At 44.3% G+C, this 27,749-nt stretch overlaps 6 protein-coding genes across 18 annotated transcripts in view; 3 read left to right on the top strand and 3 right to left on the bottom strand.

Annotated features, from left to right (window-relative positions):
• The window catches only part of LOC147040206 (amphoterin-induced protein 2-like), a 39,634-nt gene extending 35,933 nt beyond the window's left edge, over positions 1-3,701 (top strand). The window contains exons 8-9 of one of the 2 annotated variants that reach the window (XM_085902537.1): positions 16-191; positions 1,184-3,701. In XM_085902537.1, coding sequence (XP_085758663.1) covers positions 1,257-2,750 — 1,494 coding nt within the window. In that variant the 5' untranslated portion in view covers positions 16-191; positions 1,184-1,256 and the 3' untranslated portion in view covers positions 2,751-3,701. Of the gene's footprint in view, positions 1-15 lie in introns of both variants that reach the window. The other variant, XM_085902536.1, reaches the window with a different exon arrangement.
• Positions 2,807-15,738, top strand: LOC147040205 (uncharacterized). Of its 6 annotated transcripts, none has more exons than XM_085902513.1 (12): positions 2,807-3,266; positions 3,337-9,963; positions 10,211-10,336; positions 10,447-10,596; positions 10,761-11,555; positions 11,910-12,112; positions 12,180-12,428; positions 12,500-12,610; positions 12,766-12,883; positions 12,967-13,669; positions 13,741-13,793; positions 13,870-15,738. In XM_085902513.1, the coding sequence occupies exons 5-12, from the start codon at positions 11,522-11,524 to the stop codon at positions 14,988-14,990; spliced, it is 2,592 nt and encodes an 863-aa protein (XP_085758639.1). In that variant the 5' UTR covers positions 2,807-3,266; positions 3,337-9,963; positions 10,211-10,336; positions 10,447-10,596; positions 10,761-11,521; the 3' UTR covers positions 14,991-15,738. The 6 variants fall into 6 exon arrangements, with proteins under 6 accessions (XP_085758639.1, XP_085758642.1, XP_085758644.1 ...); XM_085902516.1 differs by lacking the exon at positions 2,807-3,266 and having other exon boundaries at positions 4,583-9,963; positions 10,761-10,922; positions 11,222-11,555; XM_085902518.1 differs by lacking the exon at positions 2,807-3,266 and having other exon boundaries at positions 4,583-9,963; positions 10,761-11,369; positions 12,180-12,278; positions 12,336-12,428.
• On the top strand, positions 14,873-23,825 carry osgep (O-sialoglycoprotein endopeptidase). 5 transcript variants are annotated; one of them, XR_015063142.1, is made up of 13 exons: positions 16,281-17,929; positions 18,155-18,304; positions 18,364-18,483; positions 18,543-18,718; positions 18,806-18,901; positions 18,975-19,024; positions 19,112-19,190; positions 19,256-19,321; positions 19,418-19,508; positions 19,575-19,650; positions 19,705-19,803; positions 19,868-20,025; positions 23,536-23,825. XR_015063142.1 is itself a non-coding variant. In XM_085902541.1 (12 exons), exons 2-12 carry the CDS (start codon positions 18,190-18,192, stop codon positions 19,905-19,907), a joined length of 1,008 nt encoding a protein of 335 aa, XP_085758667.1. In that variant the 5' UTR covers positions 14,873-15,003; positions 18,155-18,189; the 3' UTR covers positions 19,908-20,136. The 5 variants fall into 5 exon arrangements, 3 of the variants coding, with proteins under 3 accessions (XP_085758667.1, XP_085758666.1, XP_085758665.1); XR_015063143.1 differs by having other exon boundaries at positions 23,588-23,824; XM_085902541.1 differs by lacking the exons at positions 16,281-17,929; positions 23,536-23,825 and adding an exon at positions 14,873-15,003 and having other exon boundaries at positions 19,868-20,136.
• On the bottom strand, positions 15,179-17,479 carry apex1 (APEX nuclease (multifunctional DNA repair enzyme) 1). 2 transcript variants are annotated; one of them, XM_085902544.1, is made up of 5 exons: positions 17,335-17,479; positions 16,565-16,699; positions 16,309-16,475; positions 16,025-16,217; positions 15,179-15,962 (listed from the first exon to the last, which is right to left on the bottom strand). In XM_085902544.1, the coding sequence occupies exons 2-5, from the start codon at positions 16,623-16,625 to the stop codon at positions 15,448-15,450; spliced, it is 936 nt and encodes a 311-aa protein (XP_085758670.1). In that variant the 5' UTR covers positions 16,626-16,699; positions 17,335-17,479; the 3' UTR covers positions 15,179-15,447. The 2 variants fall into 2 exon arrangements, with proteins under 2 accessions (XP_085758670.1, XP_085758669.1); XM_085902543.1 differs by having other exon boundaries at positions 17,329-17,420.
• Positions 21,013-23,013, bottom strand: LOC147040203 (uncharacterized). Its single transcript, XM_085902538.1, has 4 exons — positions 22,795-23,013; positions 21,343-22,122; positions 21,231-21,263; positions 21,013-21,151 (listed from the first exon to the last, which is right to left on the bottom strand). The coding sequence occupies exons 1-4, from the start codon at positions 22,973-22,975 to the stop codon at positions 21,102-21,104; spliced, it is 1,044 nt and encodes a 347-aa protein (XP_085758664.1). The 5' UTR covers positions 22,976-23,013; the 3' UTR covers positions 21,013-21,101.
• Positions 23,160-27,747, bottom strand: cep83 (centrosomal protein 83). 2 transcript variants are annotated; one of them, XM_085902523.1, is made up of 16 exons: positions 27,601-27,747; positions 26,370-26,567; positions 26,168-26,306; positions 25,988-26,080; positions 25,802-25,933; positions 25,480-25,731; positions 25,275-25,406; positions 25,096-25,210; positions 24,867-25,011; positions 24,650-24,799; positions 24,505-24,580; positions 24,274-24,431; positions 24,077-24,206; positions 23,890-23,993; positions 23,636-23,816; positions 23,160-23,577 (listed from the first exon to the last, which is right to left on the bottom strand). In XM_085902523.1, exons 2-16 carry the CDS (start codon positions 26,558-26,560, stop codon positions 23,485-23,487), a joined length of 2,091 nt encoding a protein of 696 aa, XP_085758649.1. In that variant the 5' UTR covers positions 26,561-26,567; positions 27,601-27,747; the 3' UTR covers positions 23,160-23,484. The 2 variants fall into 2 exon arrangements, with proteins under 2 accessions (XP_085758649.1, XP_085758648.1); XM_085902522.1 differs by lacking the exon at positions 27,601-27,747 and adding an exon at positions 27,327-27,489.
• Positions 27,748-27,749: the final 2 nt, after the last annotated feature.

Below are 27,749 nucleotides of genomic sequence, written 5' to 3'. Positions count from 1 at the left end.
CCCCATCGCGCACAGCCAGCCGGCTGTCTGCTTTTTTTGAGGCTCGCGCAATGTTAGGACGCGGGATCAAACCCAGCCGGCTTTGAGAACCACGAAGGAGGATTGCACGCGCTTGGAGCGTGGATGCACAAGCTAACGTGGACAAGAAGAGGATGTCTGTTTGAACAGGCAGCAGCTGCGTGGGCGTCAAGGTGAGCAGGCAGTGTCTTTGTATTTATTTATTTTTTTTCCTCCGTCCTTTATTTCCATGAGAAGCCAAGATGCAATAGAGTTGGTCAGTTCCTCCTAACATTAATTTTCTGGATCTGAGAGAGTTGTATTCCAAACGGCTTTTTTTTTTTTTCAAAGCACTTTTAAAACATTTGTGTGCAGTTTAATTGTAAGAGAGGAATGACAAATAATTCTGCTTATATTTTTCAGAATGTACAAATGGAAGCTAATGCTAATTGTATATTTTTGTTTTACTTTTCACCCTTCATTTGGGTGTAGCTAGGGATGCACCGATACTATTTTTATCGGAACAAGTACTTATGTTGTAGTAATCCCCGATACCGAGTACGGATACTCGCTAATGCTCTTGCATTTGCCATGGGAATTCTTTTTGACTTGAATTAAAATGACAAAGTCATTTTCTTATACACAATATATGAAAGTCAAAGTATGCCAATACAAATGTCAATTCCTTTCGTCATCTGTATCAAAATACCAAACAGAAAGAAACACATTGACTTTCATTTACGACGTGTACCTGAACACAGCTGTTGCACGAGCGCTAGTGTAAACACGAATGGCGGCTGAAATAAACAACCAGGCAGCATTCGCTATAATAGGCAAGGCGGCTTTATTTATTTATATAGCAGATTTCAAACACAAGGCAACTCGATGTGCTTTACACAACCAAAAGGGATTGCCTCTCTGGATTGAAAAGACTTCGCTCTGGTCGGCAGTTGATTTCATTTGCATGCAGCGTAACGGCGAAATACCGCTTCACCGTGTTTGCTTTCCGAGTCCTTCGGGCTTTTTATCCCGTGAAAAATATCTCGAACGTACCCACGACCACAAAGCATCCAGTGATCGATTGACTCGTCGCAGAATTATTATTATTATTATTATATATTTTTTTTCAATCTAGTCAACAGCCAGTTTCTCCAAACGATGCCAAATTTGTGTGATTCTTCCTCAGCTCTCCTTCCAACGCATGACGTGTAAACGGCGTGAGACGGCAAGCTGAGACTTAGCCCTGAGGGAAAAGCAGGATGCGTCTCATCGCGTCGCATCTATTGAGCCAGAGCAGCCTCAACCCCGCGGCGGCGGCCTTACTGCTCACTCTGTGTCTCGGCTTCCCCCCTCGGACCCTCACGTGCCCGCCCGGCTGCATTTGCACCAGCGACATTATTTCCTGCAGCGGCTGCAATCTGTCCAAGCTACCCCTCGACCTCCCCGACTACGCCACACGCTTAGACCTAAGCCACAATTCCCTAGCCGCGATTCCCACCGATTGGACAAGGAGGCCGTTGGAGCGGCTCGCCGCTCTGCTCCTCGGCCGCAATGGCATCGGCCAGATTGAAGCGAACGCCTTCGCCGTGACACCTCATCTCTTCCATTTGGACCTCTCATCCAACAATCTATCAGTGCTCAATTCGTCTATCTTTACCGGCCTCACGCAGCTACGAGAGCTGCTGCTGTTCGGTAACCAGATTGCCCGGATCAATCCTAACTCCTTTAGTGGTCTCCGTAGTCTGGTGAAACTCTACCTGTCTGGAAACAGACTGACATCACTTCCCGTCAGTCTTTGGGATGGAGGAGGGCCTCTCAACTTGACCTTTCTCGACGTGTCGTCCAACAGGCTCGACAGTGCGGACGTCGGCACTTTGCTCGCTCTGAGCCGACACGGCGGAATTTATTTGCAGGGAAACCCTCTTAGGTGTGACTGTGCTTTACTGGCTCTTCTCGAGTACTGGACGTGGAAGCAGTATCGCCCCCTGTTGGACTTTCAAGGTGACTACCCATGTAGGGAAAATGTAAGCCCCGAGGTGAATTGTAGCCTGGACGAAGAGGTGTCCGACGAAGCGGGAAGTTACCAAGTGGATCCGGGTAAATGGTTGCGGTTGACATGCCCGGGCTTCGCTTCGCCGGCCGTGAAAGAGCCGGCTGTGTTCTGGGTGACCCCCAAAACGATACTAAATTTATCAGCAGCCGAGCCAAGCGCTCACCTCGCAGTTCTCCCTAATGGCACCTTGGAGATAAGAGGAGCGCTGTCGGAGGATTCCGGCACATACGCATGCGTGGCGGCCCGCGGACGCCGCCACGACCCGGACGCATCTCCCGAGGTCAACGTGGTCGTGGGAAACATGAGCTCCGTCGCCCCCAGCGGCTTGGCCCATCGAGGCGGAGGCGAGCATTTCAATACGGCTTTCACCACCCTGGCTTCCTGCGTGGTCAGCATCATACTAGTGCTCCTCTACCTCTACCTGACGCCGTGTCGGTGCAGGGAAAACAGGGGCGGGGCCCCAGGAGGCTGCGGAGGACGAGCTATCGTCCTCTGTTCGGACCCCAGGGAACTTGAATCGGGGCAGCGGAGGTCCAATGGAAAAAGGGTAGCCTTCCTCGAGCCCCAAATGGAGGACTGTGATAGCACTGGAGCAAAGTCACCAGTTATCAACACGAGTCATGCAACCACTGAGGGAATTCTTAAAAATGGAAGCAGGACAGTGGGGCAAACCCTCACAGACTCAGCCCTCGTGGTATAGCAAAACATGGTCGTTACATCTACGATGAAAAGATGCACTCATCACAGAACGAATATTTGGCTTTGGGGTGAAATTTTACAATGGCTTAGGAGTTGTTTATTTTAAGAGGCGGAAGTAGCATCGACTTTGATCGTTCGGCTTGTGTTTGTGTCTTTAAAAGTTAAATGGTGAGTGACGTGGGTGTCAAATGGGCTAGCTCTTCTCTTGCTAATCGTTAGCATCTGGCCCAGCTGTAGCCATAGTAGCTAGTGTATGAATTGGCTCATTATATGTATATGTAATCAAATTATTCTACTGACTCCAGTCATGATTTTTAGCCTGAGACGCAATTTAGCCGTTTAAGATTCATCCTGAAATGTCACCCAAAAGTCCAATTTGGTTTTTTGGGTCGTGTATCTCCATTTCACCAATATCCTGCTCGTGCTTGGAAAAGATAAAGATACAACAGCAGAAATCACAAAGATGATGGAAAGGCAAGGTGGCGGAACAGTCACACTCCAGTCTGACTGCCTTTCGGTAATTGAAAGACCTGTGGTGCTTTGCAAACAGCAGCACCGAAACCAATTCCAAACTTGTTCTATTATAGATCAAACCATGTCTGCTGTGTCTCGGAGTTATTTCACACCAAGAAAAGAACGACTACCATATCTACTGGAACACATGACTGCTTCAATAAGTTGGGGCAATGTAGCGCTCACCAGTAAGAATGAGATTGAGCGATTCTTTGTGTTGGAAATTTCTCCAAGAGTTCATTCATGCTCATTTTTGTATGTATAGTAATGTAATTGTTTGGTGAGATGTCTTAGTACCAATCCAATGCAGTAAGTTAAGTTGCATTAAAAGAAGTCTCGATGGCTATCAAATGCACATATTAGCATGTTTTATTGTACTCATTAACATTATTGGAACGTTCATATTTGTAAAAAAAAAAAAAAAAGTTAACTAACATAACCATGTTAACTAAGTGCATTATCATTAAAAATCATATTGGTCTATTTTTTTTAAATAACCTAAAGTATTTGAACAGGGGTGTGTAGACTTTTTGGATGTACTATATGTCTCAGAATGAAGGTCAAAAAAATGACTGCTTGGTGTATCCGCTTGCACTTTGTTTCGCTTTCGAATAAAAAAGCGCTTTTACGCCCTCGCTCATCCATAGCCGATTTATCGAGCCAAGGAAACGAAGTGTCGGAAAGATTGACTCTTAGTCCGCGAGAAAAGAAAGGAAGCAGAGTGAAGTGTCATTCCGGACGTAGTGGTGTCACCCAATGAGAAGAAGGTGTGACCTACATTCTCCCATTGTCTGATATTTTTAGCTCTGTGGTGTCGTTTCCAAGGTGCCAGAAAACTTGTATTGCTTCATCACATGTCCTGTCCACACGATATGACATTTTTTTTTTTTTTTAGTTTTGATGTCCCATTTGCAGCACCGAATAATCTGTTCTTTCATGAGTGTGGTACCGCGCATTTTTAAAATAAAAAAAAAAGGTTACGTTTTAGAGGTTGTGTTGCTTTGTGCCTCCCAAAAAGTCATTATTTTAGGCACCATGTGGAAATAAAGTCCGCTTGGGTGATCAAATGAAAAGTAGGGTTACATCAGAAGGATTTAAAACATGGCAAATAACCTCTTAGTGAGTCAGCAAATCACAATTTTCCAAAAATCCTCTTAAGGGCCCATTCATTTGCTAGTGAAAAAGTGAAACCTTAAAACCTTTTTTTTTGTTTAAAAAAAAAAAAAAAAACACTTAACATGATTGTACAGTCCTTTTCAGTGGCCGAAAGGACATACAGAGCCTTTTCCAAACGTGCGATGCTTTCAAAAGTGATGGTGAAATTGGCTGTTGTTGAATGAAGACGCCTCGTTGATGGCTCCCATAGGGACCAAGCTGGAAATAACTCTCCCAGGGACGAGATGTTTTTCCACATCTTAATATGTTGACTTTTAAAGATTGGGTCCCATAATACTCTCACGATTGCGTATGATGCGATGGCGGCGGCAGATGGAGCTCACTTAGCAACAAGCAGCAATTTGGGAGACTGTCAATAACTCTTCTTGAAGCTGTTTATTGCCTCGAACAGATGGACTTTGTCGAACTAAACAAAACAAACAGAATTGAGAATTAATTGAATCATAAATTCGGTATTTTAAACAACCAGGCTTTGGATTAGTTATCCCTACTAGCTTAATGCTAACACACAATATAAAACACCATAGACAGGCTCATGAATAGCATCTGTACACAATCGGTGCAGCAATACATGTAGACAGACATATATAAATATATTGTACCGCCCCCTGGTGGCCACCTAAAGAGTAATGTAAAGTCAAACCAATTATCGCTTTCCATAACTAAAAGTGACCAGCTTTTTTAATTTTGAGGTTGAGTCTATCCATTAGCATCCAAAATGTAGCGTACATTTGCGCAAACGCTGACTCGTAATACTGTAATCCGCAAAGACGAGCATCATTTCCAGAGTTATGACGGGTGTTAAAACTTAAAAGATTCTACCGCGCAACAACATTTTAGCGGAGTCATAACGCGAAAGGCACATGACCACTCCTCTTAAACTTTAATGAACAACCCGCTTTGATCAATATCCACTAGGACACATTAATCTTCTCAGTCCCGACTCTAAAAATGTAATAATTTCCTGACGGGCAATAAGTCAAACGTCGGAGAAAGTTTAATGAAAGTGGAAGTCGTATCGCTAAAATAGCAACGTTAATGTGAACACGTTCCGTGTAATGGTAGCATTTGGCAAATGATGCCTACTGTTTAATTAGAGCTAATATGGTTCATTCACCTTGTTCGGATTCTAGAATAGTCCAAAAGAAGATCATTTGTGTGATTGATTTGATTTTTTTTATGAGGATTAATTTGATTAACAACTGCTAGCAAGGCCCCATGTAGCCCTTTTGCTTATTAAGAAAAGCCTCTTTTGTGTGATTCCTATTATTCTGCACTCTTCAAACCTCCATGAATGAAAGCTTGTCAAACACGCATCAAAAATTAATAGCGTGTCATCGAAACCAATGCACACGCCAGATGCGTGCACGTGTAAATCTCGATGGAGTTTGGAGCATTAAATTATTGGAATCGACATAAAAAAAAATACTCCGACGCTAGTTTGGTATAAATATTGTGACGTTCGTTATTTTCCGCACGGCTCATCTGTCGTCTATCAACAGCGTGAACCTCATCTAGCCGCGTTTCCTCCCGTTTCCGTGGCTTCCTTGGAAACGCCGTCGCTCACCCCGCTCTCTCTGGAACTGAATACGATTATATCCCACGTTTTGGGAAATATTTACAATCGACTCTTTGAATGGCACAACGGGGAAAGAATTACGCTGACACCGCACTTCATTAAAATATGTCACTGAGAATCCAGGGCGGTTTATTATTGCCAGCAGAATTCGGCGGGATAAACACAAGCGACATCGTCTGTGAAATTGCCACAGCAATCGTATTAGGTGGAGGAGGCGAATCCATAATCAATCCTTGATCCACCTTATATGAAATATCCTTCCTAACATTGGCGAGAAGTCTTTTTTTTTTATGCCGCGAATGAGGCCAAGTCGAGACTTTTTCAAGCCTGATGGCTTGTCGGTTATGAAAGGAGATCAAGGACGACAAGTCGTGTCTTTTCATGTTCTCGGACTGGATCGGGACCAAACAATTCCGTGCTGTGTTTATGTAATCAGGACGTCTCAGTGGGGGAAAGCGAAGTCACAGATCGTAACTGCGTGTCGCAAATAGGTTACTTCAAAGCGGGGGGGGGCGAGCGGCCAAATGGAAAATTGGAAATAGCTTGGCCTTATATGGACCAAAGTATTATGTTTCAAAACTTTCGGAGGATTCAGAGCGCTAACAAAAAAAAAAACGGCAAGCAATGAAAAGACGGAATATTTTATGCAAATGAGCAAGCCCTCATTAGGTCATGGTGTTTTTTTTTTTTTTTTAAATCAATAATACATTACAAGCAAAGTTGCAAATAAAAATCCAGTCTGACCTTACTCAGCGCTAAAATAGATTTTGCACATGTTGGCTAATTCTCTCGCTTGAATGGCTCCACCGAGGACTCATAATATGCTTTTAATTGAATTCTAAGTGCGTGTGCAGTGAACGTCCACTTCTAACACTTATTCATAATATCATCCATCGTATTTGCCGATAAGAGAGATTTAAAGAGTCTTTGCATGTCCGTATGAGATTATATTGAATGACAGACGAGAAGGTTTTGCACGTCACATTCAATAAAATCAAAATACTCCAAAGGCTCGTTTAAATCTGCTTTTTTTTTTTTTTCTTCCCACCAAGCCAGTGAGAAGAAAAAAGGCAAAAGTAATATAAAATTGCAAATTTATCAGGTCGTCCGATTGTGCTATTTATAGGTATAGTAGATATAAAAGGTTTACACAACCCTGTTCAATTTCAGGTTTATTTGAAAGGGTGGTTGAACTCAGAATACCTTCCAAAAAAAAAGTTTAAAAAAAAAAGCTCCAGTCTTATTTTTTCCCCTCTCACTCTGACGCACCAAAAAAATTGAAAGGAATCAAATCTTATAAAAATAAACTGCCCAGCCAGCCCGCCGAAATAACTCGCGTTGAAAGCAATCGTCACATCTAATTATATTTACCAGGCGAGGCAGAAGAAGAAGAAAAAACAAAACATGACCTCAGTGACAGAATATAAAAAAAAAAGCGAGAAGCGAACCGTCGTGTTTACTCGGCGACGGCATCAAAATAAAACGGTAATTTATCGTAACGCCTGGCTTTCTAAGAACGTACTGTACCTGTGTTCAAATCATCCCACATGGTTGTTTACAAGCGCTTGTTATCAGGCAGCTGCTGCCATGACATTTCCAAGATTTATTTCCCGCGCACATTAGAAGAGGAAGAAAACTGACCCGAGAAATGTCGGAGTAACGAGAGAGCGGATTAACTGTGTGTGTTGGATGAGAAGGTTGAGTTGCGCCCCGGGGAGTGGATAGAACAAAACCTTTTGTGTTTGATTTAATGAATCGCACAAATGTCTTTATCATCTGCTTGCCTCTATCGCTTCGGATCTTATTTTTTGTAGAGCGCCGATTCGATTGCAAAAGTGAAATACAGAACAAAAGTACAGAGTAATAGTTGTCGATCTTTGCAGAGGATAAAGAATATATGCTTGTGAGTATTCATGTTATCTGTCTACAAGTGTTGCTTCACCGTTGGTGTCATCTGTCATATATCAAAGCATACATTTTTCTAACTATTTTTTTTTTTTTTTTTGTCGAGCACTTACTTCTATTACACTACTGTGTCTAGTTATAATATCTGGTGCATTTGCATTTTATTTTTTAATATATATATATATGGGACCTGTAAAAGGTGAGTGACGGCTTCAGAGTAAACAAGAACGTGTCGTTTTGTATCAAACTGCATAAATTATTCCCAGTGCCCTTGAGATATTGAACTAAAGCATGCTAATTACGTTTTAATGGAAGAGGCTGCCATTACTGCGAATTTAACACTCACCGCATAATTATACGCCCGACTATAAAATCGATGGCGACGGGATTCGGAGTCCGACGGGTCACATGGTTCAACACAGTCGGAGGAAGTAAGAATATTTACCGTCTCCAACTGGCAACTTGAACCGGCCACACCTCACATGCACTCATTTCTCAATCTGCCAAAATGTAGGATATTGCCCAAATGTCAGATATTATCCGTGACAGCCTTATGTAAATCCCACGCGTGTGTCAGGGATAATCCTCTTAGTGGGAGAAGGGGTCGCCTTAATGGGGAACAAAACAGTTTGCCTCCCCCCCCCCCCCCCTGTCCTCTGCTTTTAATAATCAAAATGGAATTTGCATGAAGGCCGGCACACCTTGTGGAGGAGTAATCCTTGCTAGAGGACGACGCCACTGGCGTCCCCCGATATACACGATTTTCAAAGAGAGCAATCGTTGAACGGATGACATCGACACAAACACGATTGTACAAATTGCGTGGTCGGGTTGACACTTTCTGCACATGAAAATATGGACTTGGAATTCTAAATATAGATATTTATTGTGGCAAAACAGTTTTGAATACACTCGTGTGTGTGAAACCTTATGGAAACTAAAATTCTGTTCTCTTCTATTCAGTAGGATGAACATGTGATTGTGTACAAATTTAGTGTAGTTTAGATAAAAAACGTTTACATGTCTTAATTTTATTACTTTTTAGATTTTCTAACTCTAGCGCCCTCTGCTGGGTATAACAGTGTAGTACAGTTTTTTTTTTTTTTTTAAGTTCAAAAGAAAATGCCAATAACGCCACTAATCTCCACTTTACTTCCACTTTACTTAAATTGTTTTGGTTCTATATTTGGAAATGTACCATCTTTAAAATATATATAATTTCTTGATACTTTAGTATGCAGCCATCAGAGGGGAAACGTTTGGACACTGTTATAAGAAAAAGAAAAAAAATAAGTATGCTGATTACGCCAGGATAAAAAACATTGTTGATGCTGTTCATTAAATCACCGCTAGAGGGCTTTGTTCCTGTGGGAGGTTCAGGGTCTCATTTCATATGGGTCACTCCAGTACTCCTCCTTTTCTATTTATATCTTAAATATAATTTGCTGCTTTTGACCGCATACTAATATAACATAAGTCAACTTAAAAAAACTACAGCACCATGATACCAAATTGCAGCTCCCCCCCCAAAAAAAAGTAGTGTATGAATTTCATTCGACAGCAAATTATTTAAAGCCAAACTGTTCAAAGTTTAATCTGAGGTCAAAGTGACATCAAACGTTCCGCTCCATTGTTAACAATGCATCATGACACTTACTGTTACTACTCAGTACACCCGCCCAACCCTGAGGGAACCTGAACAAGGTCCTCGGGATAGTTTACTCATTGTCACTAAGTCTATGTACCCATTCAGTTGAGCTATTTAATATTTGTAATCTATTTCAAATAAGATGTGTTTCGTTCACGACTGAATGCTCGCCATGAATGTGACCGCGCAGCTGTCTCCTCCCAACGAGACGAAGAAAAAAAAAAAGGGGACCTCGTGTGGAGCGAGCAGGAAAACAAACTTCCCGGGAACTTTAATGAGGACATTTGAGTGGCTTCTCCGCTGGGGTTGAACTCCAAACGACACACGCTCGGACAGGAGAGGAGGGGGGTGGGGGGCGGCTTTCAACGTACTGCAACTTTCATCATTAGCGAGGTGAGTCGAAAATATTTGTCACTAAAACTGGACTGTTCAAACTTGGTCTCGTTACAATGTCGAAGTTTAACTCGCCGATCGTTTGTCTAACTCGGCTCAAAGTTCATTGGAGTTTGACCCGCTCGCATTCAAATAGCTGCACGTGAATATAATAGAAGCTCCTTTGAAAATAGTCTTCAAAAATGATGCCGAGTATATCCCGAATTCATTTCCCCCATCTAATCTTTGTCATCGACCCCTCGTCAAGGTTCTCGGCGTTCCATCTCTCGCTCGGCTTGACAAATGGAACTCATCCAGAAGCGCAACTCCACTCGAGGCCTTTCGGATCTGGTGGTCTCCCGCTGGGACTCGATGCCACAAATGTCATCATATGGTCGGTCATTTTATAAATCCTGGTATTTAAACAGGGGTGTGTAGACTTTTTCTGGATGTATGGAGAAAAGGCGAAATTTACCCCCCCCCCCACTGTTTTCTTCTCGACAGATAATAACGTCATCATCGTCCTGGGCGTGTTGACATTTGCCCTACAGCTGTGTTTGGCTCTGGTTGTCATACGGAGATGTCTGAGTCTGGACCAAAAAGTCCGAAAGGCTACAGAGTGTCCACAGACTTTGCAGAAACTTCAGATAGTAGGTAAGGTGTTTTCCGCAACACGACTCTTGTGGAGGTTTTAAAAAAAAAATTCAAGTTTAACATGGATGCATTTGAATTAACCGCAGTTAAAAAAAAATATAATTTTATTCACGCTGTGAATATTATAATGACATTTTGTTGGTTTTTCTTTCCCCACTTTCAAGTTCCCTCGTCGTGCCAGCAAGATGTTTCCAAACAGACTCCTCATCGCTTTGATGACGACTGTTTCTTGACTAACTCGGGAGAAGGATCCGTTCCCACTGGAACAGCCAAAACCTGTCTCTTTGGACCTTACATACACTGGGACCTGGTTCAGAACTGAGAATGTGATTCAGAATTTTTTTTGATTTGTTATTAAAATTGTATATTATCAACAAAACAAAAAAAAAAAGCGACACCAAAGTGCAATTAGCTCACTCACTGTTTGGACCATCCAATGAAATCCATGTCAAAGAAATATATTTGTGTCGGATGCTATTATGCTCTTTTTATCTTTTATTCACTTGGCATTCAATTATATCATGTATGTTTGTGAAAACATTTTAATGTACAATATGATGACGAATTATGCTATTTAGTTTTCAATTGTTCATGGAAATATTTTATCTTTTGTGTATTTGTGCAGTTTTAATCGGAACGCGTGTGTAGTTCCAACAATCGTCGACAGGTGGCGGTAATATAAGACGTATCATCGGGTGTCAACAGTCTTACTAACAAAGAAGAACGATGGAACGAAATAGCATCCAAATTTGTCTACAAATGATTTTATTCCGGTAGTTATTTTCATTGTGTTAATTGATTTTGAGCATTTATTAATGAAAAGTCATACCAGGCTTGCTGTTATCGCAACCGTTTGTTTTTTTGCATTGTTCGAGTGGTTAGCTAACTGGCTATTGGTGGCTATCAGCAACTTTTCATCAAGAAGATGGAGTCGATTATTTTTTCAACTATTTCCCAAGGTTAGTTTGTTGTTAGTGCATGAAGGAATATTATTTTTTTTTGGGGGGGGGGGGGGGGGGGGTGTTAAACTAAAAAGAATGGTGACATTTCCATCAGAGCTACAAGATTAGCTTAAGTTTGGGTTTGGAATAATGGAAGTAGCAATTTCCCAAGGACACCCTTATAATATTTTCAAAAAAATTAAAGGTGTCTACCTCAATATTTATAAATTGTTTTATAGAATTTCAATCAAGCTAAATTTGAAATGCATCCAGAACCTGGTGTAAGGCAATTTACAATGAATTGATGGATCCCAGTTTGACAATCACTGCCTTTATTTTAACCTGTATGTAATGTTGTTTTTTCCCCCCCAGGTAGTCAATTACCTCTGCCTTCTCTTCGTCTACTGGTGCCGCCTCTGCAGCTCCTGTCAGCTTCCATGTGGCAGACCTTAAAGAAACAAGAAGTCACCAACTACTGGGAAGTTGCTGACTTTGTCTCTTTGGCCGTGGAGATTGTCCCGGAGTTGCTCGTGTACAAGCACAGGATGCAACTTAACCTGGGTTTAAGAGCCAGGGTGAGTACAACAAAGACGAGCGAGTGAGAAGTTATTGTGCCAACATTATGCTTTTCTTTGCTCTTAGTATATTCTCGAATTATGCCGAAGCGAACAGCCGTTGGAATGTGATGTCATCTTGTCACTTCTTGACAAGATTAAACAACAAAACACCTCTGCAGAACACGTAAGTGCCTTTTTAATTCCACTTTCTGCCTCGGTCTTATCAGTTGAAACATTGCAGGTGAATGAAGAAGAAGAAGAAGCCATAATGCGCTTCATGGAATCAATTCAGGTTCTGCTCAAGAATCCCGAAGAGCGACAACACTTTTTTATGGTAAGGCGTTACCACTTTCATTTGAATGATGTGATCAAGGGATTCAATTTATGACACTTCTCATCGGAAAGGAGGTTTTCCCAACTTGTTACGGACCCGAGTACGACCAGGATCTAAAGTCCCTGTTTTGGGACTTCCTCTGTCGACTCGCTCAACTGTTACCTGTTCCTGATCTCAAACAGGTAAGCAATATCTTTCTGATGTTTAGATTGGAAATGTATTAAATACATTAGATTGCCACTAGAGGGCGTATGTGTACAATTGACAGTAGCAGTTCATGATTAGCTTTGAACAGTATGATGAATTGCAGAATCAATTCTCGTTGTGTCAATTGCAGACTGTTTGCTGGCTTGATTCTTCAATATCAGTTGAATGCGTGGATCCACTTCGTGAAGTTAATGACTTAAAAGTTTTACTCCAGCACCACAAACACCTCAGACGTTTAAAGCAGCATGGTAATGTATTTTTTTTTAAGCAATGTGTGCGATTATTAGGGAGTTCTTAATTAACTAATGTGCTTTTAAAAAAAAAAAAAAAGTTCCAGCTACAAGCATGGGAGACAAAATCCTTGCCTCCCTTTCTGCCTTCCATCCTGGCGGAACTGCCAAAGCGGAAGATCAGCCGAACCAAGCAGACCCGGAAAGTGACAGTCACGTCCATGTAGCGACAGTAGATGAGGTGACCATTGAGGTCACTGCAGAAGTTGAGGCGGAATTAGAAGAAAATGCTTTGGTCCAGCAAGCAGAAGGGATGACCTCAGATGTGGATGAAGGTAAAGAAAGGGAAGGAAAGGACCTCGCCGGGACGCAGCAGGCAACCGTTCACGAGGACGACTCTGTTTCCGTTCTGCCTCAGAGCGCTTCGGGCCCTCACGACTGTCGGGATTGCGACAAAAAATTCAAGTTTGCCTCGTTGCTCACGGCCCACCGGGTCATCCACACAGGGGAGCGACCCCACCGCTGCTCCGAGTGCGGCCGCTGCTTCTCTTTCCGGCAGGCCCTGAGACGGCATAGAAACACGCACAAAACAGCGCGCAGGCAAACACACGATGAGCTGGAATTCAGGTCAGCGAGGGGCGATGCGGCGGAAATGCCAGAAGTCGTTCCTCTTGTTAATGTCCGCACGAGCCGGCGCAAACGCAAACCCACCATGAAGATCCAAGTCATCAACTTGCAGAAACGCAAGAACAGCAAGACCAAGCAGGACGTCAGCGGGGAGAAGCCAGCAGCCTCCTTCACTTGGTTAGTTACTTCCTACACATCCATCGAAGATGAACGTCACTCCGATTTTTTTTTTTTTTTTCCTCAAACAGTTCCGAGCATTCATATTGGTCACCCTCCGTCTCAGCAAAGGATGTCGAGGAAGGTGAGCGTTTGCTTCGTTTCCTCCTAAAGCATATTTTCCCTTCCAGTTCCAGAACGTGTATGTTTGTGTCCTTCAGAGGAAGAGCAATCGCGGCAGCACAAGGAGCGTGTCGACTCCGGTGACGACAAGACGGCCGCCGACGAGGAGGGTCGCTTCACATGCGGGGACTGCGGCAAGAGCTTCAAGTTCCTGTGCTTGCTTAAATCGCACCAGCGCATCCACACGGGCGAGCAGCCGTTCGTCTGCTCGCAGTGCGGACGACGTTTCTCCTTCAAGCAGTCCCTGCAGAGACACAAGCAGACGCATAAACCCGGGCCCAGGTACGAGCGCGTGCGGGCCCACGCGGACAGCGGCCGCTCGGTGTGCTCCGAGTGCGGCCGCAAGTTTCCTGGGAAGTCGGCGCTGATGAGGCACCTCCGGACGCACGGCGAACGAGTCCAGAGTTCGCTCGGATGCCCTCGGTGCGAGCTGAGCTTCCGTTGCGCCGGCTCCCTCGCCAACCACCTGCGCAGCCACCGGGAGGAGCGATCCTTCCCTTGCAGCTGCGGTAAGAGCTTCGCCTATCGGACGGCGCTCGGCGCCCACCAGCGCATCCACCAGAAAGAGCGTCCGCACGTCTGCGCCCAGTGCGGCAAGGGCTTCCTCTACAAAGGCGGCCTACTCAGCCACATGAAGATCCACTCGGACGAGATGCCCTTCATGTGCTCCTTCTGCGGCAAGTGTTTCAAGAGAGAGCGCAACATGAAGAAGCACGAGCGCTGCCACACCAGGGAGAACGTCTACGCCTGCTCGCAGTGCGACAAGAGCTTCGTGTACAAGGCCACGCTGATCCGCCACGAGCTGACCCACTCGGGCGAGCGGCCGTTCCTCTGCTCCGACTGCGGCAAGGGCTTCTTCTCCCACGGCGAGCTTCTCAAACACGAGCGCTTCCACACGGGCCACAAGCCCTTCCAGTGCCCGCACTGCGGCAAGAAGTTCACCCAGTCCTGCTACCTGACGGTCCACCTGCGCTACCACACGGGAGTGCGGCCCTACTCCTGCGGCCAGTGCGACAAGAGCTTCTTCAGCGCCACCCGACTGAAGAGACACGCGCAGACGCACACGGGAGAGAAGCCCTTTCGCTGCGGGGAGTGCGGCAAAGCCTTCAAGCAGTCCCACAGCCTCAAAATGCATCACCGCACGCACAAGATAACTTGAAGACCAGCTCTCGGTATGAATGAACTCTTTCATAATGGAGCTTTTGTGAAATGACGGGAAATTTGCAATTAAACCTAAAACGGGATTGTGATGACATTTGGATCATTTATTAAGAGGCTAGATTTACATTAGTCTTAAAAAAAAATTGGTGTTGCTTTTATTGTGTAATAATGACCAGAACATTCCTCTAGAAATTATTTTTTTATTTATTTATTGGTGTGATACAAGATTACAGGGCGAAATTTTTTTTTTTTTTTTAATAGACTTGTAACATTTTTCGTGACGGAAGAACAACTTTCAACTTCTTCTTAGCTTAGCATTTGAAAAAGATACTTAGCGTTGCATTTTTTATTTTTTTTAGAGCAACCAAACAGAAAAAGATTTTTTTTTTTTTTACTTGTTTGGCTGACAAACAGGGGGAACAAAAAAAAAAAAAAAAGCCGAAAGCATTTGTGAGTTACACAACGATGTGAAGTGTAATTGGGCAGTGGTCGCTCCCCATAGCTTTGTTACGGATCTTGCTGTCGCACAGAGCGGGCACCAACGAGGACGACAGCACAAAGTAATCGAGCCTCCAGCCCACATTCTTTGACCTGGAATTCATCATGTAGGTCCAGAAGGTGTACGCGTTGGCCTGCTCGGGGTAGAGCTCGCGGAAGCTGTCGACGAAACCGGCCTCCAGCAGCTGGCCGAAGCCTTCGCGCTCCTCTGGGGTAAAGCCGGCGTTTTTCTTGTTCCCCTTGGGGTTCTTCAAGTCGATCTCCTGGTGGGCCACGTTGAGGTCGCCGCACAGCACCAGCGGCTTCTGCATGTCCAGCTCGCTTAAGTAGTTACGGAAATCCTCGTCCCAGGTCTTGCGGTAGTCTAAGCGCACTAGGCCTCGGCCGGAGTTGGGCACGTAGGCCGTCACCAGGTAGAAAGTGGGGAACTCGGCTGTGATCACCCGGCCTTCCTTGTCGTGTTCCTCTTTACCTGAGTGATTGAAGACATCCATCAAAAAAAATCTTTTCTTAAGTCTTCTCAGTCTCACTCACCGATGCCATACGTGACTTTGGTGGGTTCCGTTTTGCACAGCATGGCCACCCCGCTGTAGCCCCCCTTGTCGTCCGACACGCACCAGTACTTGTGAGGGTACTCGGGCATGGACGTGATGTCAGACGGAAGATCTTTTTCTGAACACTTGGTCTCCTGCAGGCACAGAACGTCTGGATTCTCTTCCCGTACCCACTGGAAGGAAACACAAGTCAATAGGAGGGGAGGGGAGGGGGGGGGGGGGGGGGGGGCGCATATGTGGTCTGGATCTTCAGGGCCAACTCACATCCAGACCGTTCTTCTTCACCCAAGCTCTCAGTCCATCCACGTTCCAGGAGGTGATCTTCATGTTGGCCTCCCGGTCGTCTTTACTGGTCATTTTGTCCGGAGGGTCTTCATACATGATGGGGGTTTCTGGTTCTTTGGTTTTCTTTGCTTTCTTTGGGGTACTTTCTGTCAATTGGGCATGATGGCAGCAAGTTTGTGAGGTTCAAATGTGAAGGTCTTTTTTTTTTTTTTTTTATGTGCACGCCGCAACTCACCAGACGCGGCTTCATTGTCGCCTTCTGCTGTGGCCTCCTCTGTCTTCTTTCCTCGCTTCATGCTTGAACTTGCTCGAACGGTTGAAAACACACTTTGCAGACCCGCAACACACACACGCCGTAGCAGGAGCGCCGCTGAGAAAGGGAGGAGATAAAAAAAAAAAAAAAAAAGAATGTTTTTGTCATATTTTCAAACTGGAATGTGCTATCAGTTTAGCCTTAAGATTATATTGTTTGTATTATTTCTGATGTTAACAATGCTTGCAAAACACAAGGTTTGGAAATGGGACTTTATTATTGCCAATAAGTTGCTAGTTCCAATTCTTTGTCAAATATGCACATGCAACAATTGAACTTGCGATTCTAAAATGTATAACCTTCTACGAAGTTGCAGGTGTAACTTATATTTTTGTGCAGCGACTCTACCTTTAAAGCAAAATGAAGAGATAAATGCGTGGAAATAAACGTGCAATATGATTTATTATTAGAATACAACATTCTTGGCTGAATTTAATAGATTAGGAAACACGCTGGTAATATCAACCATTTAAACACATCTTGCACATGAGCATAATTGCTAACACTAGCATTTCATTGTAACAAAGACAACGGCTGGAGGCCTCTTCCAAAGAAGCCGCTGAGATTTTTTTACTTGCGAATTAAACGTCCATCAGCTAGCACTAAACTCAAATGCTGCAAGTTTTAATATTCTCAAAAGTGATCGCAAATAAATGTCGATTTTTACAGCATGCAAATATTCTTACTCGCACTTTAGAAGGATGCAAAGTCCCGGACACGCTACTCACTCCGCACCAGTCACTCCCCCCCCCAACAATGCAAAACGAGACGCGCTGTTAAGAGGAACTACAATTTTGAAGCGGCAAATGCTTGATTATTATTACATTAATTTAAAAAAAAAAAAATCTAAAAACCTTTCAAAAAAATAAAGTGGTAAATGTTTTGTGCTGCAGTATTTGTGAGATAGAAATATAGTTTTTAGACATATTGGACTTTATTGCCATTACCTCACGCATGCGCACACGGACGGAAAGCAAATTTGACCACCGTTAGAACGCCTGATAGAAATTGGATGAACGATTCAATTGTACAAATTTTCAAACACACACAAGAACGGGTCTAAATATCACTATATCTACCAAATAACTGAGAAATGTTTTTGCGGGAAATATTTGACATTTAAATACGTTGATCGAAATTAGCAGTCAGGCGATTCGGACGTCTCAGTATTTTGGGTCCTCGGGACCTCACATGGACGAGTCGAGGAAGTGCTATATATACACACATTTATTTATATTTTATTAAAGCAGCGAATGTGGACTAATGTGAGTTTATAAATAGTCTAATGTAAGTACAATAGTTGCTGGGTATTCACATTAAGTTTAATGGGTGACCAAGTAAACACTGTAGCATTCGTTTGTAGTATTCTAGCAACATGGGTAGCTGTAAAGAATGCTAATATTTGAATACAATCTGGGAAATATCTTGCTGTTTGATGACAAATCAATTGTTATAATTATCTAAGTGCAAAACACCAGTAATGCAACTCATTACTTTGTATTCTTATTACAGACTATTTTCCTTAAAAAAACAAAATTGTTGCTGCAATGACTGTAGTGATTGGATTTGAGGGCAGTGCCAATAAGATTGGCATTGGGATCATCAGGGATGGAGAAGTACTTTCCAACCCTAGACGGACCTACATTACACCTCCTGGAGAAGGCAAGACTATTTGGGGTCACACCATTAAGACGTTTTAAATGACACGTTCTTCTCAACAGGCTTCCAGCCCAGTGACACAGCCAGACATCATCGCTCTGTTATACTGACTGTCTTAAAGGAGGCTCTGGAGGAAGCAGCCATAGAACCTTCTGACATTGACTGTGTGGCGTATACAAAAGGTTGCTCAGTACATTGTGAATAAGTTGACGGTGTATTTATTGGTTTCTCTTCTTATCAGGTCCTGGCATGGGTGCACCCTTAGTCATAGTTGCTGTGGTCGCTCGCACAGTGGCCCAATTGTGGGGCAAACCTCTCGTCGGTGTCAACCACTGCATTGGTCACATCGAGATGGGGCGACTCATCACCAAAGCCGACAACCCCACCGTTCTTTATGTCAGCGGCGGGAACACGCAGGTCGGTGGTAGGATTTCATCTCGCAGCTGTGTGTTTTTTTACAAATCTATCAAATAATGGAACATTTGTGTGTTCGCTTCTGTGAAGGTCATCGCGTACTCTGAGCGGCGGTACAGAATCTTTGGAGAGACCATCGACATCGCGGTTGGGAACTGCTTGGACAGATTTGCCAGAGTTCTCAAGGTTTGTGTTCTTTTCATTTTTGGATGCACAGCTACTATTAACACATGAATTGGTTTTTTTTTTTTTTTTTCAGATTTCAAACGATCCCAGTCCAGGCTACAACATCGAACAGCTAGCCAAGAAGTAAGTGGTAACACACGACCGAGATTATTATATTCAACAAAAAAAAACATTTTTGATAATATCATTTTTTTTCATTTTATTATGAAGAGGCTCTCAATATGTGGAGCTGCCATATACTGTAAAAGGAATGGATGTCTCATTTTCTGGGATATTGTCCTACATTGAGGTGAGTAGTTAATTTATTTTTTAATTCAAGAATAACGCACTTATATGATGCTGTTCTAATCATAGGAAGCCGCGAATAAAATGCTTGGATCCGGTCAGTGTACAGCTGAGGACTTGTGCTTCTCCCTACAGGTTAATTTGACAGACTCGCAATAATTGTCATTCAATATTTTACATGTATTATTGATGTACATTATGTCTGGGGAAAATATCGTTCTGTTCCTTCAGGAGACGGTTTTTGCAATGTTGGTGGAAATTACAGAACGGGCCATGGCTCACTGCGGCTCTCGGGAGGTTCTTATTGTCGGAGGTGTCGGCTGTAAGTAACTTTGAGTTTATATGGAAAAAAAAACCAAAAAAACAAAATATGTTTCAACATTCACAGGTAACCTGCGTCTCCAGGAGATGATGGGGGTTATGTGCAAGGAAAGAGGAGCCAAACTTTTTGCCACGGATGAAAGGTAGACCTACATTGTGCAGAATATAATATCGTACTAAATTGTGACACGTTGTAGATTCTGTATCGACAACGGCGCCATGATCGCTCAGGCCGGCTGGGAAATGTTTCGATCCGGTCAAGTGACCGAGTTGGAGGACTCGTGGATTACACAGAGGTAAAACTTTCAAGCCTGCCTTTTATTTTTAATTCCATATTTCTAACCACCACTTGTGTTGCAGATATAGAACAGATGAAGTGGAGGTAACATGGAGAGATTAATTGGGAAAAAAAAAAAAAAAGCATCACAGCAATTTTGAGGAGAAAAAGTTTGGACTCTGCCCCATCAGATGTAAAGTACCTTGGTACAAAGTGGAATCCTTCCCAACTCTTCTCTCAGGTAGCTTCTGATTATATTGTGCATAAGTTCTATTAGGGAAAGTGCAGCCGGCCGTCGAGTGTGGGGAGGAAGTGGTTGCCTTTTTTTTTTTTTTTTTTCTCTTTTTTAATAGACCACTCACCTCCTGCACACTTGAAGCCTCTTGTCCAGAAAACATGTTTGAACAGACACGATTGTACTCAACTTCATTTAATATTTGTTTTTCTATACAATTAGGGTTCAAATATACATTTGAGTCATTTATTTCCAATAAACAGTCATTAGTCAAGTTCATTCGCTTTTATTAAGCAATACTGTTCACGTACATTCCTCCTCCAGTGTAATTTTTCCAAATTCTTTTTTTCAAAAATCAACATATTGAACACTGAGCTCCCTTATGAATTCTCGAGCAACATTCACCTGATTAGAAAGCGAACAAGAAACAACAAAAGAAAATGGAACAAACGTGGGGGGGGGGGGGCTCTTGGGGGGGGGGGGGGACAGCATTAAGATCCAACAGGGCTAAAGGGGGAATTCTACTGTGCCTTTGAATACACCCCTCTGTAAACCGAAAAAAAAACATGAGTAAAAACTCGAGTAGGTATAAGACGCCTCACATAGAATTGGGGAGGGGGGTGTGGGGGGGAAAAAAAAAAAATTTAAAACACCGTACATGACTTCCTCGCACGGCCATTGCTAATAACAGATTCATCTTTTAACAAAGTGCTTGATTGACCACACGCTTTACATGGGACACAGTTGGTTAAAACAGCAACTTTCCAAAAAAAAAAAAAAAAAGGGGTGGGGAAACGGTCTGATTACTTAAGGCAGACTTTTTTTAATAAGGCGATTAAAAATAATAATAACGTTCATTGCTGTAAGATCTCGAAAAGGAGTTAGTCCAAAGTGTCTCAGTGTGGCTTTGCATGAAGACATCATCCTGAGTGCAGCGTGTGAGAGGGGACTCCAAGAATCGTCCGTCGTTAGGTGTCGTAATGTGCATGAAGGCGTGTGTTGATTTGGTGTGTGTGTGTGTGTGTGTGTGTGTGTGTGTGTGTGTGTGTCGGTCTGGATATGCTTTGGGGTTCCATGCGCTGCTAGGCTGGGTGCTCCTGGAAGTCCTTGTACCACACAACTCTTTTTGGATCTGAGAAGACATAGAATCAACCTCCTTTTAAAATCCAGTTAGCATTTGATAGCATCGCGTTGTGATCGACTCAATGTACCTTTTTTCTGTTGGTTGCAGATTGCATTCCATTCTGCAGAGAAACAAAACAAAAAAGTTACAAAACTAAATACTTGTAACTATTTGATGACAATTAAAATGTGGTCCGTTACCTCTATTGTGGAAGTTCAGAGCCTCCATGAGGTGGCGACAACTGAGTAGCATCTCCCCATTGTGCTCGTCCAGCTCCGAGTGTGTAGCCGAGGCGGTGGAGGTAGTGAAGGGTCCGGGGGTTTCTTCGGGGGGATGGATTACGAGTGGCGGTTCTACTGGCGCTTGCCTGTCTGTAGGTTGAGGTGCGGGGGAGTCGGGGGCGGCGGGATGAGGGTTGGCGCCCTCTGCGACGGGTCTGGTCTCGCTGATGAAACTGAGCCCCCATTGGTTTTGGAGCAGGACGCCGATGGCGGGGCGGTCGTCCTCCAGAATGCCGCTCGCCGTTTTGGCTTTCACCTTGGAGGCGTAGCTGACGGCGGGCTGCAGCTTGGCGGGGCTGTCCTGCACCGGGAAGGCAGGAGGGGGCTTGAGGAGCGACAGACTGTCCTCCACCCACCTCTCCTTCTGGTTCACCTTTTGCGAGCGGTTGAACCCCTTCTGGCTGACCTCTCGGCGAAGGCTGCGACCCTTGTGCAGCTGCAGGCCTTTGCGCTCCTTTTCCTTGCGCAAACCAAAAGCGTGCACGTGGCCCGGTCCCTTCAGATCCGAGTCGGGGGAGAGATGCCGGGACTCTCCTCCTGAGATGCAGCCGCCGCCTCCTCCTCCTCCTCCGCAGTTGCCGGAACCGGGTGACAGGCGGCGATTTCGGATGTGTGGCTCTGGGTTGGTGGTTGCAACGAGGACTGCTGGGTCGCACAAGGGATCGGACTCGCAAACAATATTACTGGCTTCCCATGGAACTGAAAGAACAGTGATACAACCAAAATGTGTCGGATTGGTACAGAGGTGAGCGAGCAGTTGTGAGTCAACAGATCATTATTTGTATGGATCAACCATATTGTTTGATTGCCGTTATTCAGGGGCCACTATTTGCACGGGTGATGTCACCCACTGGCGTTTTTAGAAAGAAAGGAGGGAAAAAAAACGAGAGAACTGACGGTAAAACACTGGCCTGGTTTCAGATTAAGCTCCACAAAACAAATAAAGGCTGGAAGGGGGGCTCAACTGAACGCACACTCCAAGCGAACATTCGAGAAACTCCCAAGTGAAAAAAAAGTAGCAGGTTGAGACGGGCGCCGGGGTTGCTAATCTCCAAAAGAGACGCTGTTAGCGAACCTTCATTAGCAGCGTCACGATATGGAAGAATCACGTAACGAGTCAAAAACCCAACGAATCGATTCCGAAGTTCGACTTTTAATCGGCGAGGATATATCTTTCGAAGAAATGAAAACGTGCGCTAAGCTAGCCGCGCTCGACAAAGTTTCGTAACCCATTCAATGCAAAGCGGGGAGTCGCCAGCCCAGCGAGGCTCTTTGAGGTAGCGGTGCTAGCCATTATCGGCGAGCGCCCTAAAATAAACGCTTCGAATGAGTTCAATCCTTGAAATATATCGACGAGTCACATATACATACCTGTCTTGATATGCATGTCTTTTTCGCCGAAAGCGTCGTTAAGCGCGGACCGTTGAGTTAACTTTTGTTTATAGCGTTGGGATAACGTCGGCTCGCCTGGAAGTCTCGCTCTCTTGCTTGCCTGCCACCACCAGGAAACGACACCACAATGTGGGTGGGACAGGAAGTAAAGCGGGCCCATAAATAAAACGCTCCGGCGGGAAACCCGGAAGCGTGCACACACACAAAAAAAAAAAAACGTACCGAAAGAAAGCACATGGGCAACGACGACGCTGGTCACATGACGTCATGTTTTGACGTCATTAAATCAGAACAGAATATTCAAAGTGTCCAAAAAGTAAACTGCACTCAGTCAATTCAACATATGCAATTTTTTTTTAAACTTTATTTGTGATCATCAAAGCTTAATACTTGCTAAGACATTTCTCTGAATATCTTAAAACCTGAGGACTTTTAAAAGGAGACACCAGAAATCAGTAAAAAAGACAAGTGCTGTAAAAATAGGCCAATATTTCTGATTACTCACCAATGATTTGCATGCAAGAGTTCAAATGGTGTCAAAAATGACAAATTTCATTGAACGGCGACGACAAAATTCAAGTACATAGAATGTAAACAGTGGATATAAAAAAATAGAAAAGCTAAAAGACATTTTTTTTTTTTTTTTACAGTACATTATTTTGTTACTGTTCACCCACACCCGTTGAGTTCTTCAAGTTGCCGCTGCTGTGCTTTCTCTAGCTCATCCAGCCTCTCACGCAGTTGGACCATCTCCTCCTCTTCCTTAACACAGAAGAGAAGATCTTGCCGTGTCCCGCAACGTATCAACAGGTCAACTTACCGGTATGTTTGATCCCGCGTCCGTGACGCCGAATGGGTTCTGCGTAGAGGTGAGGACGGCGGGACCGAAACTGAAGGCGCCTTGGTCGGCTAGGAGGAGGCGACGGAACTCGTTGTGTCTCCGCTGGAGCTCTCGCATCCTTCTGCGGAGCTGAGCGTGCTCCTCGGAGTGAAGTGGACGTCTGGAAACAAAGGCTCTCGGGTTAGTGCTGCGTGATGGGAAATTTCTTTTTTTTTTTTTAACGTGAAGCTGACTTGTTGGCTGCTGCAGCTTCTAATTTCAGCTCCTCCATTTGAGCCTTCAACAGTTGGATCTTATTCTGCAAGCTCTTCTCTTTGTTCTCCGTCTGGGTTCTTCTCTGCGTCACAAAAAGGTAAACTGATCATTGTGTGGATGGTTCTTTTTTTTTTTTTTTTTGGCCTCCAACTTAATTAGGAGTACCTTCTTTTGAGCCACAGCGGCCCTCTTCATTTTATCTTTGAGCTGCGAGTATTTCACATCCAACTTGGCCTCTCTCTCTTGCAGCTTATGTTTCTCCTCCAGCCACTCGATTTGACTCTCCTCCACCCGCCTGCCGCAGGAACAACTCCACATTGCAAGATGGACACTGACAAAAATCGAGGTAGTGTTTTACGTACCGTTCTGCCTCACGTTGGCTCCTCTCAGCTTGGGTTCGAGCATTCCTCAGTTCCTCCCTCACTCCGTCCACTTTGGCTTTTAGGCGCAGATTTGCTTCCATCAACTCGGCTTCAGAGCGCGACAACGTGCCCAGCTCCGCACACAGCTCCTCATTTTTCTGGTAAGGAAAAAAAAAAAAAAATCGAAATAATTTTCATATCTGGCTGATTGAATAATGTGGTTTGTCCTACCTGCTTCAAATTTGACGCCGCTACCGTCTGTCTCTCCAGCTCCTCAAGCTGGATGCTTTGCTGCTTTAATCTGATCCTGAAAGACAATAAAAAAAAGTTTGCATTAGAAAATTGACTTAGGAAAATTACTCCTGGCAAGTCTGACCTCAGGGTCTGCAGTTCTTTGCGAACAGATTCTTCTCCTCTTTGAGCCATGCGGAGTTGTTCCTCCCACTCTTCTTTCTGGGCTTGCTCTTTGGTGTCCTGCAGCGCCCTCTGCTGTTCTAACTCAGCGAGGCGGTGCTCCAACTCCATCCTGAGGGCAATCCAAGCAATACAAAATTTTTTTTTTTTCTCGTATCGCTATTATTTTCTCGTCTTACTTTTCCTCCTGTAAGACAGCCGATTTGTAGATTTCCTCGTCACGAGCCGACTGCACCTTCCTGGCTCCCTCCCTCTCTTTTTCCACAATAATTTCCTTATGTCTCTCCACGGCTTGCTTAAGCACTTCCACGTCTGTCTGGAGGCCTGGAAAAAAAAAACATTAAGACTTTTGTAAAACCTTCATTTTTTAAAAAAAAATGTCTTAATGGATCAGAAAAACGCTTTGACCTTCTAGTTGACCTTTCAGGGCATCTCTCTCCCTTTCCAGTTCGCATTTGGAGCGAGCACATTCCAGTTTGACGTTGGCCACTTCCATTTTGTGGGAATGCGTCAAACTTTCGATCTATGGCGTCACAAAGCACAGGTTGATGCTACTTTTATCACATTCGATATCCAAAATGGCTTACCTGTCCGCTAAGAGCGTTGACTTGCTTCTCGGCTTTGTGCAGTTGTCCGGTGAGCTGAGCGTTCTGTTCGTGGCTCAGCCGGAGTTCGCTCTCCATCCGCTCCAGTCGCGAGCGCAAAGATTGACGCTCCGCCTGGAACGTTCAAAATGACAACTTTCAGTTATGTCTCGCCACGCCAGCGATGGAAGGCGTCAAGAGATCGGACCTCCAGAGATTTCAGAGCAGCCTGAGACTCCGCCAGTTGCCGGTTCTGAACCCGCTGAACGTTCTCCGCCTGCTGCTCCGAGTGGTCCTTCTGAGCTTGCAGCTCGGCCACCTCTGCTCGCAGAGCCTTCGAACGCAAGGTGAGCTGAGTTTTCTCCCTCAGCAGAACCTCCACTTGTCTCCTGTCGTGATGAGAGTCGGCATTCTGGTACTGGGCTATTAGGTTCTCCTTGTCTTTCACCAGGTGAGCAATCTAGCCAGAAAGAAAGACAAAGACTTATCGTCTGGAGCCATTTTCTTCTCAGTTTTTAAATCAACTTCACCTCAGCCTCATAGCGCAGCTTTTGCTCCTCCACGACACGAGCGTGTTCTTCCTTTTGGTGTTCAAACTGTGCGTTGAGCACAGTGTAGCCATAGCGCAGCTTGTTGAACTCTGACCTGTATTTCTCCGCCTCCTACAAACACATCAGTATTATCCAGTGGCTTGATGATGAAGATTGAACACAGACCTCTTCCAATCTGGCAAAGCGTTCTCTGACTGGACCCTCCATCTCTTGTTGCACCTGAGCTCTGAGCAACTCCAAACGCTGAGGAGTCATCACCTGGTACATTTCACACATAAGAGTACATTTTTTAATCGAAATCGTTGAAGAAAAATAAAGCAAAAAAAAAAATTGCGATGAGTGTACCTGCAGTCTGAGATCTTCCATCTCCCTGTTTTTTTCCAGAATTTCTCTTGTGCGCTCAGCCAACTGCAACTGGAGCCTCTCGAGTTGAGCCTGCAGATGCCGTACTTCTTCTTGTACCTGGATAAACTCCTCCTGCAGGCTGAGAAAAAAAGTATTTTTGGGGGGAAAATGTCCGACGTCGATTGAACATATCGATCCGTACCTGGTGTGTTCGGCTTTAAGCATCTCATAGTTGCCTCGATGGAGTTCACACTTGGTCCTCTCGTCGATGAGCATCTTCTGAAGCTCCATCTCGGCCCCGGCAGACAATCCCGGCGTGATTGCGGACGTCTCCGCGCCATGCCCCGGGCTTGCCCCGAGCGGAAAAGACTGCCGGAGGGCCGAGGAGCTCATGTCACCTCTAACGGACGTAAAAAAAAGAACAAAGGTAAGCGAGCGTCTGACTCCACAAGCTCCCTTGTCAATTAGAACAGCTCGAGCCAAACGAGGACCTGCAGTCAAGTCGGTGTGCTATTTGAAAAGTGTCTGCCTTTTTGTTGTCAGTCTCCATGGCAGCTATGTGAAGAGTCAAGCTATTATTTGATACAATCACAGCCTCTTAGCTGTCAAGACAAGGTTGTTAATCAACCTCAAGTGATTAGTTTGCTCCCTTGCTTGGCTGCAGCATTTGTTGTGGAGACCAGGTCTGGGGTAGCTGATTACAAAATCATTCAATTGCAAAATAAAATGATTGTTACCATATGGAAAATATGTTAACACAGGCCAGATAACGATTTCATGGTGCACCAGATCACTCATGCAGATAAGAAAGAGAAAATCTGCACAGGATTAATTGTGCATGTTGTGTTGGTGCAGTGATATAGTTTTGTGTTGATGACGTAACACTGGAAAGTAGAACAAAAAACATTTGCGGTTAGTATTCAAATATCGCGCCATGTCTCCCGCCACTCATATCCAACCAGCCCCCCTTGCACAACGACAAATACCGATGACATTTAATCGGAAATTGGCCAGTTGATATTTAAAGACGACAATGCAGAAGAAACTTGAAATTTCTCGGAATGTAGCCACACCCGAGCTAAGGTTACGAAATCAACAAATAGATTTTGCGCTTATGGATAAAGCTAGCGTGCAAACAAAACGATCCTTTCTTACTTACGGTTCTAATTCTGTGTCGGAATGGGCACATGAACGCTTAGAATTCAAAATTCTCCTCAAAGTTGTCTCATACTCGCTTTGCTAGCTTTTTAGACAACTAACTAGCTCATTTTAAAACTACAAACTAGAGGATGCTGGGAAATGTATTTTTGGTGTGGGGATTTTACTTGGCGTCGAAACAAAATCCAATAGCGCCCTCTTGTGGCTCGTACGCAATGGTACCAATTTGTCCCATATTTGTCAAATTGTCACTTTTAAATGAATAATTTACTCACTTGAATAGGTGCAATTGAAGACCATCATCATAGGGAAGCCTTGTCCTGCTCCTTTTGCTCTACACATCCCAGTTCTTCCATTTGCTGGTGCTGGAGTTTTTCCAAATCATCTACTCTCTGACAAAGTCGTGCTATTTCTCTCTGCTCCT

Source organism: Syngnathus leptorhynchus, chromosome 21 (genome assembly GCF_054491065.1).
Source record: "Syngnathus leptorhynchus isolate UIUO chromosome 21, UIUO_Slep, whole genome shotgun sequence".
In the NCBI taxonomy this organism is placed as follows: domain Eukaryota; kingdom Metazoa; phylum Chordata; class Actinopteri; order Syngnathiformes; family Syngnathidae; genus Syngnathus; species Syngnathus leptorhynchus.
The sequence above is the reverse complement of the archived record's forward strand: the minus strand, read 5'-3'. Positions and strand labels throughout refer to the sequence as shown.